Source organism: Pithys albifrons, chromosome 5 (genome assembly GCF_047495875.1).
Source record: "Pithys albifrons albifrons isolate INPA30051 chromosome 5, PitAlb_v1, whole genome shotgun sequence".
In the NCBI taxonomy this organism is placed as follows: Eukaryota; Metazoa; Chordata; class Aves; order Passeriformes; family Thamnophilidae; genus Pithys; species Pithys albifrons.
In genome coordinates, this window is record NC_092462.1 from 42,153,147 (window position 1) to 42,166,253 (window position 13,107).

At 42.5% G+C, this 13,107-nt stretch overlaps 1 protein-coding gene across 7 annotated transcripts in view; it reads left to right on the forward strand.

Annotated features, from left to right (window-relative positions):
• The window catches only part of STOX2 (storkhead box 2), a 158,906-nt gene that overhangs the window by 126,025 nt on the left and 19,774 nt on the right, over positions 1 to 13,107 (forward strand). Inside the window, exons 1-2 of one of the 7 annotated variants that reach the window (XM_071556299.1) lie at positions 995 to 1,008; positions 1,375 to 1,508. The exons of 5 other annotated variants lie outside the window; for them this stretch is intronic. In XM_071556299.1, coding sequence (XP_071412400.1) covers positions 1,484 to 1,508 — 25 coding nt within the window. In that variant the 5' untranslated portion in view covers positions 995 to 1,008; positions 1,375 to 1,483. Of the gene's footprint in view, positions 1 to 955; positions 1,041 to 1,374; positions 1,509 to 13,107 lie in introns of those variants that run through there. One more of the 7 variants, XM_071556301.1, reaches the window with a different exon arrangement.

Here is a 13,107-nt window from a genome sequence, read left to right on the forward strand (position 1 = left end):
CTGCAGTAAAGACAATTTTGAATGTTTCTTTATTTTCAAAGAAAATCTCCAAACAACTAAAAATGTTTCTTTAAAACAGCAGCATCTATCTCTCATCGTGCACTATTGCACCTCTTCTATGTTTTTCTGTTGCTTTAGCTTAACATCTCCTCAACAAGCAAAGGAAAACTTAGCTCTGAGAGTGAGATCCTGGCACAGTGACCTCGTTCTGAGCATTACCTTCTTTGTCAGTAGCAGCAGAAGCTGAAGCAGCTCTGCTGGCCCTCAGCACTTGGAGCAGTTTGACATTTTCTGTCTGGCATGGTTTCAGGGCTCACTTTGTTGTGAGCCCAAATAGTGAACGGGTTGATGAAAAATGAGCTTGCAAGAACTTGTCCACTGCTTCTAATCTTCTGATAAACAGTTTGCAGCAGCACAACTTTGATCCAGTGTACAGCAGAGCTATTTGTTACATTCAGGTCTGCAGCATTCTTCAGGAGAGAGTAAATCTTCCTTTTTAATCAATAGAGTCAAAACTGGTAAGTGTCATGATAAACAGTGAATAATGTAAGAAAATAACTGCTCTGTGTAAGTGTGTGTATGCCCACATATGTCTGTGCACTTGTGTTTCTGTGTATTAGGGGAGTTGTGTGTTACATCAGAAAGATATGTTAGGGATAATTTTTTTGTCTTGAGTAGAGGGTTAAAGCTTCAACTTACTTGTCTTTGCTAATGCATGTAAATAGCTTTCTTGTCCACTTAATGAGAAGGCTGTCTTGTTATCCTGTACAGTGCAGCTGGGCACTGTTCCAGAAGCATAGGCACTTCATTTCAAAGACAAAGAAGCCAGCGCAGACACGGGGAGAAACCTGGAACATTGCGCTGTGGATTTTTTTCAGAGCGATGACTCATTTCAGTTCACAAAGGATTCTGGGCAGGGTAGTGAGAAGTCAGGTTGGCTGATCCATTCCTATGACTTCACTTTGCAGAGAGCCAGGGAGAAGAGGAGTGACACTGCAGAATCCTGAGGTACTGCAGTGGAGAGGTGTTTTGCGAAGACTGTGAGTGCCTTCGGAACAGGGGGTGGTGTCAGAACGTGATTCCAGTCATTCCATGGAAACAGGGCAAAAGAGAGAGAGAGAGAGATGTTTTCAAAACACTATGTGGGAGTTATATTTGTAGTCCCTTTTAGATTCTCTACCCCCACCTCCCCTGTAATTTCTTAACCATTTATTTCTCATGCTTATGTGAGAATTGTGTGAAATAGTGTTCCTTTCAGTGAACCTGCGTAGATAATAACTGCATATTTTTTTCAATATGCCCCGATTTCCTTCTTTAAGAGGTGGATGTTCAGCATATTAATGCCTGAAAGCATGCTTTGTTTTTTTCTTTCAGGTCCTGTGGCACTGAGCTATGCTGCATTCAGCCAGCTTCCATAGTGATATAAAGCCCCAGTTTGCACACTGTTGTTACATCACAGCTACTCTGGATACTGTACTGGAGCATGGAACCAGACCACAGGGGTTCAGGTAAGTCCCCCTTTTTTAACATATTGTGTGCCGGGAATACAGACATGGACAATTATTAAAAGATCCATTCGAAAAATGTTGTTTGGGAAAATACATTCTAAAGCACACAATATATTAAAAAAACACAGTCTCCACTCTCTTCCTTTCAAGGATAAGCAGCACTACAGAAATTTCAACTGAATCCTGTGGGAAAGTTCCATGCTCCAGCAGAAACTTTTTATAATGAGAGTTGTAACATGTGCTGGGATATCACTTTGGACCAGGACACAGCTGACCACAGGACATGAACAAAGAAAAGGAAAATTAAATCACATTAAATTAAGTTTGTTAACTATGGGCAATTTAGCACCTGTTTCTTAAAGGTAGTACCACTTGATGAACCTGAAGGTCATTATTTTAGCTGGTTCTAAATGATTAAAAAGATCAAATTATGTAGTTCAAGTTAGTAACTGTAAGGAACTAGAACTTTATTTAGAGGCAACTGTTTGTTGTATGGTTATTTGCCATGTTTTCTTCACGCTGTTTAGATTTGGAGTGGTCACAGTTTTGGAAGTGTTCATTGTTTGTTTTGGTGCACGTGCATTTCAGAGGTGCAGAAGGAGCTTGCTGGTTAGTGAATGAATGTGTGTTGCTGCATTTGTTGAGTCTTTGTTTAAGCTGCTCTTAAACAGGAATAAAGGGATGAATCTTTAATGTGTTTTTTTATTATTGTTATCAGTCCTCTGATATGTGTAGCTGTCCAGTAACCATAACCTGCAGCTTCTTTCGTAAAATACAGCAGGAAATACAGCTTAAAGGAGGATCTAGGCTATGTCTGAGAACAGTGCAAGCAACACTTCTAATTTTCTTTGTTTCAGATTTTGCCAATGAAATATTTTCTGTGTTAGTGTGCTAGTGCAGATTCAAGGTATTTTAGAGTAGTCTGGGTAATACCTCAGGAATCTGCATATTCTTCCTTTTCCCTTCTGTTGTTCAGTGAAATGTGAATGTCTGGCTTAAAATGACAATTGTATATCCTCATTGTGAATTCACATAAGAATAGTTTTGCTTGCTTCACCTATGTAGGTATTCTTTAATTAGCATAATTCAGTCACATAGGGGTATGAGGCAAAAAGGGGTAATTGTGCAACTCAGGCCAGACATGTGACTTCTTTAGCATCTGTCCCTTTTTGAAGTGAATCTGAAAATGTACTTTTTCTAGAAAAATTTTTTCCCTAACAGTATTCTTTAAAAAAAGTGATAATAGCTGGATTGAAGAGCCCTCTTTTTGCCCATTACTAGTAGGTTTTGTTTTGTTAGCTACCTTCTGTTTGAAAATTACCTTTCTGTAGTTCTTCCCAGAGTGAAATCATAAGCAAATGTTGATCAGAACAGGCTGTTGGCAAGAAATTTTTGTAGGGGAATCCTGTTGCAACCACCACTATTAGTATGAGGGGTCATGAAGTTACTCTACTCTAGTTTTGATGTTTTGTATTAAATAATGCAGCAGCTGTAAGCAGCAAAATTAGTGAAGTCAGTTTGTCCTTGGCAAGTGTTTTTGACTGGATTCTTGCCTATCTAGTGTGAGGTCACTTTGCCGAAGCTCTGTATAGATGGAATATGCACAGCAAACACTTGTTTTAGAATCACTGTTGTCTAATGAAGCTCAGCCTTTCTGGCACACGCACACACACAAACTGTGGTTGTGCAAGCCTCATTTTCTGTGGAAACCAGACTAAAACTGATGTTTAGAGGTTGTCATGATCTGTAAGAAACAGAAGGTTAAAAAGGTGTTGAGAGTTGGAAAGGAGATGGGAAATTTGGCTTCCTGTATTTTACAGGATGCAGACTGTAATCAGAGGGTCTCTTCCCTATTTCAGGGAAACAGGGTGTATAAATTCTAATATAGTGTGGTTTTACACTGTAACTTCTTTAATTTCCCTTCATAATGGTTGTACTGACTTCCCTTAAGAGGTGGTTTTTCAAGTAGTCTTTATGCAAAGTTCATAAGACAAAGAGTTTGACTTCCAGATCACTTCTTTCCAGCAGCAGAATCACTAATAAAGATTCTGTCATCAGTATGCAGTTGATAGTTGAATTGCTATACATGATGCAGAGTGTGGTCTTCCTCACTTTCTCCCAGAATGGTGTTACCCAGACTGTCAGAGAACAGACCCACTAGATACACTGGCACAGGAAGAGTTGTGGCTGGGAGGGGTTCAGGATGTCTGAATTCTCATTCCCATCTATGTTAGACCATCACTTTCTCATCTGTATATTAAGGATAGTTATAGTTCCCAGTTTTTCAAAATGTTTTGAAAACCACTGAGGAAAAATGCTGTGTAAAAGCTAAGTGTTTATTTTATGTGCTACATAATCTTTTGTTCTAACTAATAAAAATAATCTTTGCCCCTGGGTAGTACTGCAAATCCCCAGGGCATAAATTAGGACAATTTTCATTCACTGTTTGTGCAAGATATTCTTGAAAATTAAGTGACACTTAAAACAAGAAATCTAGAAAACTTTTTTTAATGTTTTAAATTATTTAGAGAAAAGTTTGGAAGGACTTCAGAAACAGCTAAAACTGTGTATGTATGTGTATATGTCTTATATTTAAACAGGGCATGCAGTCAGCTGGTGAAAACTGCTCTCTGAACTCCAGTTTTCATTTAATTGGGAACATAAACATATGAGAGTCGAGGCTAGTAATTTGATTTCCGAAGAAAGCTGCTCAAGACAAGCATCACTCAGAGCTAACAGGAGCCATATGCTAAATGTTTCATGTTAGTGATGTGGTCTTCAAAAAAAACAGGAAAAGCCTGTTAGCTTTTTTTAAAGCTGATCTTTCCTGAAGGAATTGTAGTGAACCTTCTATTCAAGAGGCTAATCAGTATTTATGTGTGTAATTGATGTTAATATATTATCTAATAGATGGAAGATATTTACTGTTATTGTGCATCAAAGAAGTTGCTTCACTTAACTATAACTGCAGAGTGCATGTACTTTCCTAGAGCCACAGGATAGCCAAGATAAAATTTGGCAAATTAGAGCCTGCTTGAGTGAGAGGATTCTGGCTTTCTGTGACCAGGCCTGCTCAAAATGTGTGCTAGCCTTTTTAAACAAGAGCTAGTAACTATCTCTAGCAGACAGTTAAGAACAAAAAGCTGTGGAGATCATTCTGTCACGATGGATGTAAAGAGAGTTTTCTTGTCATAATAAAGGTTGAAAAGCACTCACTGGAAAAGAATAGGGCCTAACTGTCAACACAAAACAGAGAGGCCCTTACAAAAACCAGTGTTTGTTGAACATTTGTATTGCATTTAAAGCAATTTAAATAATGATTTTATGGACAATTACAGTAATCTTTATAGTTAACTAAATGGTTGCTAAGCTCCCAAATATTTGCAAGCAGGATGTGTGTTACCCTGACATGAACTATACTCTGCTTTACTAGTGATTGTGTGAACATTAAGGAACCAATACTGAGTCATAGAATCAATTGGGTTGGAAAAGACCTCTGAGATCATCAAGTCCAACCCTTGGTCCACTCCAGTCCATTTACTAGATCATGGCACTCAGTGCCACATCCAATCTCAGTTTAAAAACCTCCAGGGATGGTGAATCCACCACCTCTCTGGGTAGACCATTCCAATGCCTGATTAATCTCTCTGCGAAGAATTTTTTTCTGATCTCCAACTTAAATTTCCCCTGGCAGAGCTTGAGCCTGTGCCCCCTGGTCCTGTTGCTGAGTGCCTGGGAGAAGAGACCAACCCCTGCCTGGCTAGAATTTCAGTGATGTTTTGTGTTGATGAGTTATGTGAAGAATAGTTAGTATTTCAGTGGAAACTCCTGGCTTGTTCCTGGTGACAGGAGTCCAAAATGGGGGGGGGTCATGTGCAGACTGTGTTTTCTGCACACTAACCTAGAAAGCAATTCCATGCTGAAGACCTGCCTTGAAAAGAAGGATTGTGTGAAGTTACTAAAATCCAGGCAAACTTTATTATTTCTTGTCTTGTACTGAACCAGTTTTAAGTTAACAAGTCCAAACTGGAACTGATCCCAGAGATGGATCTCTGCGGGTTTTTGGCAGTCAAAGGAGAAGGATGAGCTGCTCCTGGAAGTGAGCAGAGCAACTGCTTTCTGAGTTCTTGTCCAGGTGTCCTTCTGGGGGCAGCTGCAAGGCTGCAGGGCAAAGCTGCATGTATGAAACTCCTTGAGTCCTTTTCCCACTTCAGGAGCCTGATAATGGTATTAAGGCCCCTTCCGTATATCCTAAGTATTGGTCTGGTTAGCTGTGAATGGATTGTTCCTGTGCAAGCGAAAGTGATTCAAAGGAAGGCTCCCATGCCACTGCATTCTGCATCACTTGAAAATTGCACCATTTCTTTTCCAGCTTTTTAATTAGCCTTTTCTAATCGAATATAATTCTCCTAATGCTTCTATCCACTGCTGACTCGACTAGTTCAATCTCTGCTAGAGATGGATCTGGTTCCTGAGTTCAAGTAGGGACCTGAAATGTTTTTCGATTAAAGACATGAGATACTGGTGATATTAACCCCAAGAGTCACATATGTTATACTTTAAGTTTTCAGTATCTTTTAGCAAATGCAAAGTATAGATGGAATACGCTTAAAATACTACCACAAATAATATACAGTAAGATTTATCCCAACTGCAAGTACTGCACCTAGTCCAAATTCAAGCCACATAGATTTATGCCAAAAATCCTATCCACCGTTATCCCGAGGTGGGACTTGAACACACAATCTCAGGGCCCAAGGTGGGACTCAAACCCACAGTCTCAGACTCCTTTATATCCTGCATATGACTTACAGATTTCAGTTTCCGGGTAGGTGTCCCTACCCCTTCAAATGCCTATAATGAAAGGTACTTTAAAGAGGGCTTACCATTTCTCGGGATCTTGTCTGTCCCCATACGATCCGAGGACCGGTGGAGCCTTCGCAGAGTCAAGGGACTCTGGCGCTCCCTCTAAGGGTCCCCAGTCCTGCGGGTCACGCAGCCGAACAGAGAGGCTCCTGCTGGCTCGCCAGTCAGATTCCAAGGAATCGACCCACAGCTGAACTGGAAGCCAAAGTACTTTTATTAACACTGGTAGGGAGAGCACAGGGTCTGCCTTCCAAAACTCTGCTGAAACAGTCTTGGTCAGCTTACATAGTAAATCTCGCTAAGGGTACTGGTTGCAAGACATCTTTTAAATTGCATTTTGACCTCACATTTTTGTGGATTCATGGTTTTACTGATAGAGATCTCCAGCATCCAAGTTTGTGGCTTAAAAAAACCCAGCTATTCTATTCTTTCTTATCTTTGGCCTTGCATAAGACCCAAGCAAGGCTGATTTCCTGATTACAGCTTACCAATTAGCACGTCTTGTTTTTCTAAAGGCTTTTGCATCCTGCTAAGTCATCCTCGTGCTAAGTGAGCTCCCCTTACACACCCTTGGTAGGTTACAATATAGCATGGCTTTGTTTCAAAAGGAAGAGGTCTTCCTCCTGCTCTCCCATCCTGGCAGTGTGTAGGTAGGTGGCAGTGTGAGCGCATAGCTGGGAGCAGGCACAGGGATACTCCTGCCACGGTGCTTGGGTTTAAGAAATTGACAGGTCTTTGATGATCCAGATAAAACAATTGAGGAAGTTGCTGCCCTTCACCTGGATACTCTTTAAACTACTCTGTTCTGGGCAAAACCAGGACACCAGAGAGTCTGTTTCAGTGCCCGCTGAACCTGGTAAGATTAAACTTCAACTGAGGCCAGCATATGCCAATCTGTTTGACATTGCACTGAACTGAATTTAGTAGTTCTCACAAGAATACCCATGACACAAAATTGCTTAAATTGCTTAGCTAAATCTGCATAATTCTTGTAATAATTCTGATCCTGCTTAGACATGAAACTAATTGTTAAAGAAACTGATCCCCTACACAAAGTGCATGGTGACTGATGATCAACATTGGTAAACATATGTGTCTGGCTGATCACAAAGATCTGGCTATGAACAAGTTTAAATGACAGCAGATATAATTATTAGTAAATAGTAATAAAATAACTGTGATATCCTTTATCCACTCTTAAGTGATGAGCAACGCCATTTGTTCCCAAGCCATGTGGAAGCGTATCTCTCATGTTTCACTGTAAGCTGTTTGTGATCTTCTTTGCCATTGTCTGGAAAGCATGTGGGAGGAACTTTTAGGTGTGTATGAATAAAAAATGTCTGGAAAAGGTTTTATTTTAAGGTCATAATTCTATGGTCAGATTCTAAGAATGAGGATCTTGGCCTGCACTGTGTTGAAACTGGAAGAATGCTGCAGTGCTGGGAATGCAGCATTGATCTGGTTGGGGCTGATTAAGCAGAAGCAATCAGGAGACAGCATAGCAAAATGTGTATTTTTAAATCATTGTTGTGTCTCGGGTAATGTGTATCACTGTTGTACAACACATTGTACAGCTGGTGATTGAAAAACATTGCTCATAAGTCTCACTGAGACAGTTATGCAATTTGCTACTCCCACCAATTCTTTTTCCCTCAAAGTGCTGAATATAATGCAAGATTAAATACACTTCAATAATCAGTTTTAGAAGCTGCTCCTCTTGTTTAGTATAAGTAATAGGAGTATAGAATGAATAGGGCAAATATTAGATCCTCTGCATTGTGGGTGAAAGTTTGAATTTGAATTAATTTCTAGTAATTTGATTCATGATTTAATCACAAGGTATTGCTCTGTGACAGCAGAAATAGGGTGATTTTCCTGAAATTTCAAGCTATTTAGCTACAACTTAATCCCTGGCTATTGAGTGACCTGTGGCCAGAATAGGATTCGTAGTCAAGCACCTCTTGTTCTGTCTGTTACTCTTTATTATTCCTTTTCCACTGGCAAGGAAAATCTTTGAGCCTGCTGCTTTCCTCTCTTTGACATCATTGGGGAACTGTTACCACTTCAAGAGGAGGAACGGAGCACCAGACCAGAACCAAAAAGCATTTTTGTACTTGGATAAACTTCTCCGGGGACACCTCCTGGTTGCGGGGGAGAAGCTTGCGTGCCCTCATGAGGTTGAGAGCTATGCTGGAGGTGGTTTGTGCCACCGGTAGGATCTCCCATGCCAGACAGGTCTCAGCTGAAGGGTCAGACAAAGTGTGTCCACGGGCAGGATGGGCCCGCTAGCCATCTGGCAACCATCCTAGGAGAAGGACAACTCCAACCCCAAACCCGGGCAGATGGAGCTCGTTTAGCCTTGTAAGGCCATCCATCTAAGAGAAGGATACTCTAACCAAACCTACGTCCTGAGGTATTCACTGTCACCGTCCAAGCTCGCTAGGCCGTGGCAGATGAACCTTAGGAGTAAAGGGTGGGGCCAGTTCTGCGCACGCTGTGCCTCACCTAAAAAATCCATTGTGCAGGTTTGAAGGGTTCACCCACGTTGCAAAGCCCTGTAGTGACAGGTGAGGGTCGAAAACGGCAGGTGATAGGAAGCAGCTGGAAGCCACAGACCCAACCATGCATGCAGGCGGTTCAGGATATGGGTCATTAGAGACTTGACCCCGGAGATGACAGTCTCTTGCGGCAGCATCCTGAATGACCAAGCAGCCTTTTCTAGGGACAGCACTGCTTGCTCCACACGGAGAGGGGCCTAGCAAAGGTGGCCTAAACAAAGCTCATCTCCACACCCGGTTGGATAACCGCGGCCAACCGGCATCTTCCATGAGGTCAAACAAAAACAAAGAGATTTCAAAGGCATACACCTGCCTGCAAAGGTGTGCTCAAACTAACACTCGCATGTTGGAACATCAGAACCATGCTTGATACTCGGGATGGTGGACGTCCTGAGCGTCGTTCTGCTCTAATTGCCCAACGAACTGTCACGGCTTAACATTGACATTGCTGCTCTCAGTGAAGTTCGTCTTCATGAGGAAGACAGGCTTAAAGAACATGGTGCTGGCTACACACTCTACTGGTCAGGCAAACCCAAAACCGAAAGACACCTTTCAGGAGTTGGCTTCATGATTAAAAACTCCATTGCCTCCAAACTTGAAAATCTACCGACAGGTCATTCCGATCGCGTTATGTCCTTACGCCTCCCTCTACACAACAAGCAACATGTTGTTCTTTTTAGCGTATATGCCCCAACTCTCCAAGCTGACCCAGCGGAAAAGGACAAATTCTACACAGACCTGCACCGCCTCACCCAAAATGTTCCTGCAGATAAGATCATAATCCTTGGTGACTTCAACGCCAGAGTAGGTAAGAATTCTGAAGCCTGGAAAGGAGTCCTGGGCAAGCATGGCATTGGAAACTGCAACGACAACGGATGCCTCCTGCTAGAGTTTTGTGCAGAACGGCAGCTCACCATCACCAACACTATCTTTAAATAGAAAGACAGCCTGAAGACAACCTGGATGCATCCTCGATCCAAGCACTGGCATTTCATTGACTATATCTTATTACAACAGAGAAATGTCAGTGATGTCAGTCATACTCGAGTGATGCCGAGTGCAGAATGTCAAACAGACCACCGCCTTGTGCACTGCAAACTTAACCTCCACTTCAAGTCCAAACCTAAGAGAGGCGGCATTCCAAGGCAGAGGCTCCAAGTCAGCAATCTTCAAACAGCCACAATGAGAGACAGTTTTCAGGGAAACCTTCAAACTAGACTTAAAGATAATCCCATAGATCCCTCTCCTGAAGCACTTTGGCAACATATTAAAAGTTGCATCCTGCAGTCCTCTGAAGAGTCCCTAGGGTTCTCCTCCAAGAAAAACAAAGACTGGTTTGATGAGAACAATCAAGAGACCCAGGAATTGCTGAAGAAGAAGAGAACTGCTCACCAAGCACACCTTGCTCAGCTATCTTGCCATATAAAAAAAGCTGCCTTTCGTCTTGCATGCAGCAAGCTCCAACAGAAACTTCGAGACATCCAGAACAAATGGTGGCTCAACCTAGCAGAAAAGACACAACTATGCGCAGATTTGGGTGACCAAAGAGGATTCTATGAGGCCCCGAAAGCAGTGTACGGACCCACACACCAGGTTCAAAGCCCCCTACTCAGTGCAGATGGTCAACTGCTTCTAACAGATAAAACCTCCATCCTGAACTGATGGTCTGAGCACTTTCAGACTCTCTTCAGTGCCAACCGTGTAGTCCAAGGCTCAGCAATTCAGCACATTACACAACAACCGGTGAAACATGAATTGGATGCAGCCCCTACTATGGGAGAGACACTTAAGGCCATACAACAGGTGAAACCTGGCAAGGCAGCTGGGGTTGATGGAATTCCACCTGAAATCTGGAAGCATGGAGGTCAAGCACTCCATGCCAAATTCCATGACCTTGTTGTGCATTGCTGGGAACAAGGGGAACTACCACCAGATCTCCGTGATGCAGTCATCATCACCCTGTACAAGAAGAAAGGAGAAAAATCAGACTGCTCAAATTACCGAGGTATTACTTTGCTCTCCATTGCTGGTAAAATCCTTGCAAGAATACTTCTGAACAGATTAGTACCCACTATTGCAGAAGATCTTCTACCTGAAAGCCAGTGTGGTTTCAGAGCCAATAGGAGAACCACAGACATGGTGTTTGTTCTCAGACAATTGCAAGAGAAGTGTAGGGAACAGAACAAAGGTCTCTATATAACCTTCGTTGACCTCACCAAAGCTTTCGACACTGTGAGCAGAAAAGGCCTGTGGCAGATCTTGGAACGTTTAGGATGTCCCCCCAAGTTCCTCAAAATGATCATCCTGCTACATGAGGATCAGCGTGGACAAGTCAGGTATGGCGATGCACTCTCTGAGCCCTTTCCAATAACCAATGGTGTGAAACAAGGTTGCGTTCTTGCACCAACTCTATTCACAATCTTCTTCAGCATGTTGTTCCAAAGAGCCACAGCAGACCTCGATGAAGAAAACGGCATCTACATCCGTTATCGTACCGATGGAAGCCTCTTCAACCTAAGGCGACTGAAGGCCCACACCAAGACCCTGAATCACCTTGTCCGTGAGCTGCTTTTTGCTGATGATGCCGCCCTCGTTGCTCGCACAGAAGCAGCTCTGCAGCACTTAACATCCTGCTTTGCAGAGGCTGCTGAGCTTTTTGGGCTGGAAGTCAGCCTGAAGAAGACAGAAGTTCTCTACCAACCTGCACCTCAAGAAATCTTCCATCATCCTCACATCACCATAGGCAATTCAGAGCTTAAGTCAGTCCAGCAGTTCACCTATCTGGGAAGTATCATTTCCTCAGACGGTAAGATCAACAAAGAGATAGACAACAGGCTAGCAAAGGCATACAGAGCCTTCGGAAAACTCCATAAAAGAGTCTGGTCCAATAAACACCTGAAGAAAAGTACAAAGATTAGTGTCTACAGAGCCATTGTACTGTCTACTCTTTTATATGGGTCTGAATCCTGGGTCATCTACCGCCACCACCTGCGGCTTCTCGAACGCTTCCATCAGCGCTGCCTCCGTTCAATCCTAAACATCCACTGGTCTGATTATGTGACCAATGTGTCTGTTCTTGAACAGGCAGGGGTCAGCAGTATCGAGGCCATGCTGATGAGAACGCAGCTACGCTGGGCAGGGCACATCTCCAGGATGGAGGATCACCGCCTTCCGAAGATTGTGCTCTATGGTGAACTTGCCACCGGCTGCCACAAGAGAGGAGCCCCGAAGAAGAGATACAAGGACTCCTGAAACAACACCTCAGCCTTGGCCATATTGACTGCCACCAATGGTCCACTCTGGCCTCCAATCAGGATTCATGGAGACACACCATTCACGATGCTGCTGCTTCCTTTGAGAATGCACAGAGGGTCAGTCTTGAGGAGAAAAGACAACACAGAAAGAACCGTTCCTTGCCAATGTCACCTAGGGAGACGTTCCGCTGTGCCTTTTGTGACCGGACCTGCCTATCCCGTATCCGCCTTTTTAGCCACCAGCACGCTTGCAGCAAGCGTGGGTAGTGCCCTTCTCAAATCTTAGTTCGCGAAGCCTAGCCATGATGATGACTTGGATAAAGTATGATAAAATGCACTCGTATATGTGTATTTGTGTAGTCGTGCTAGTATTACCAAATTATAATTTCTTTTGTGACTTTTCTTAAGATCTTTCAAAGGTTTTTCTTAAGTATAGGTTAATGAATTCTTTGTCAAGACAACATGAGAAAAGTAACAGCAAAGTTAATTTTCAGAATGTCCTGAAACCAGTGAAACTTCTAAAAAATACATAGTTTGTACAAAGACATTTGACATGTAGATCCAGGAGAGGTTTATTACGGTTATCAGTCTTAAGGTCTTTTGATGCCTTTGGGACTCTAAAGAGTGTTCTGTGCTTTGTAAGCTGAGTAAAAACCTTATTCATTAACCTAGCGACATTTTTTCTGATCTTTGTTATGATTAATAAAAAATACTGTATCAAATGGAAATGATTCATACTGCTGTCCTTTGAAAAGGGAGTGAAATCTCCCCTTTTTATGTCCACAGAAATGCATGTGACTATTTTGTTTGTGCACGTAACTAGTAGAATCTTAAACATGGGGTTTTGTAGCCATGAGTGCTAATTTGTTGGCATTTTTCTGAATCTATTGTACGTAACCTTTGAGAAACTATGCCTGCATG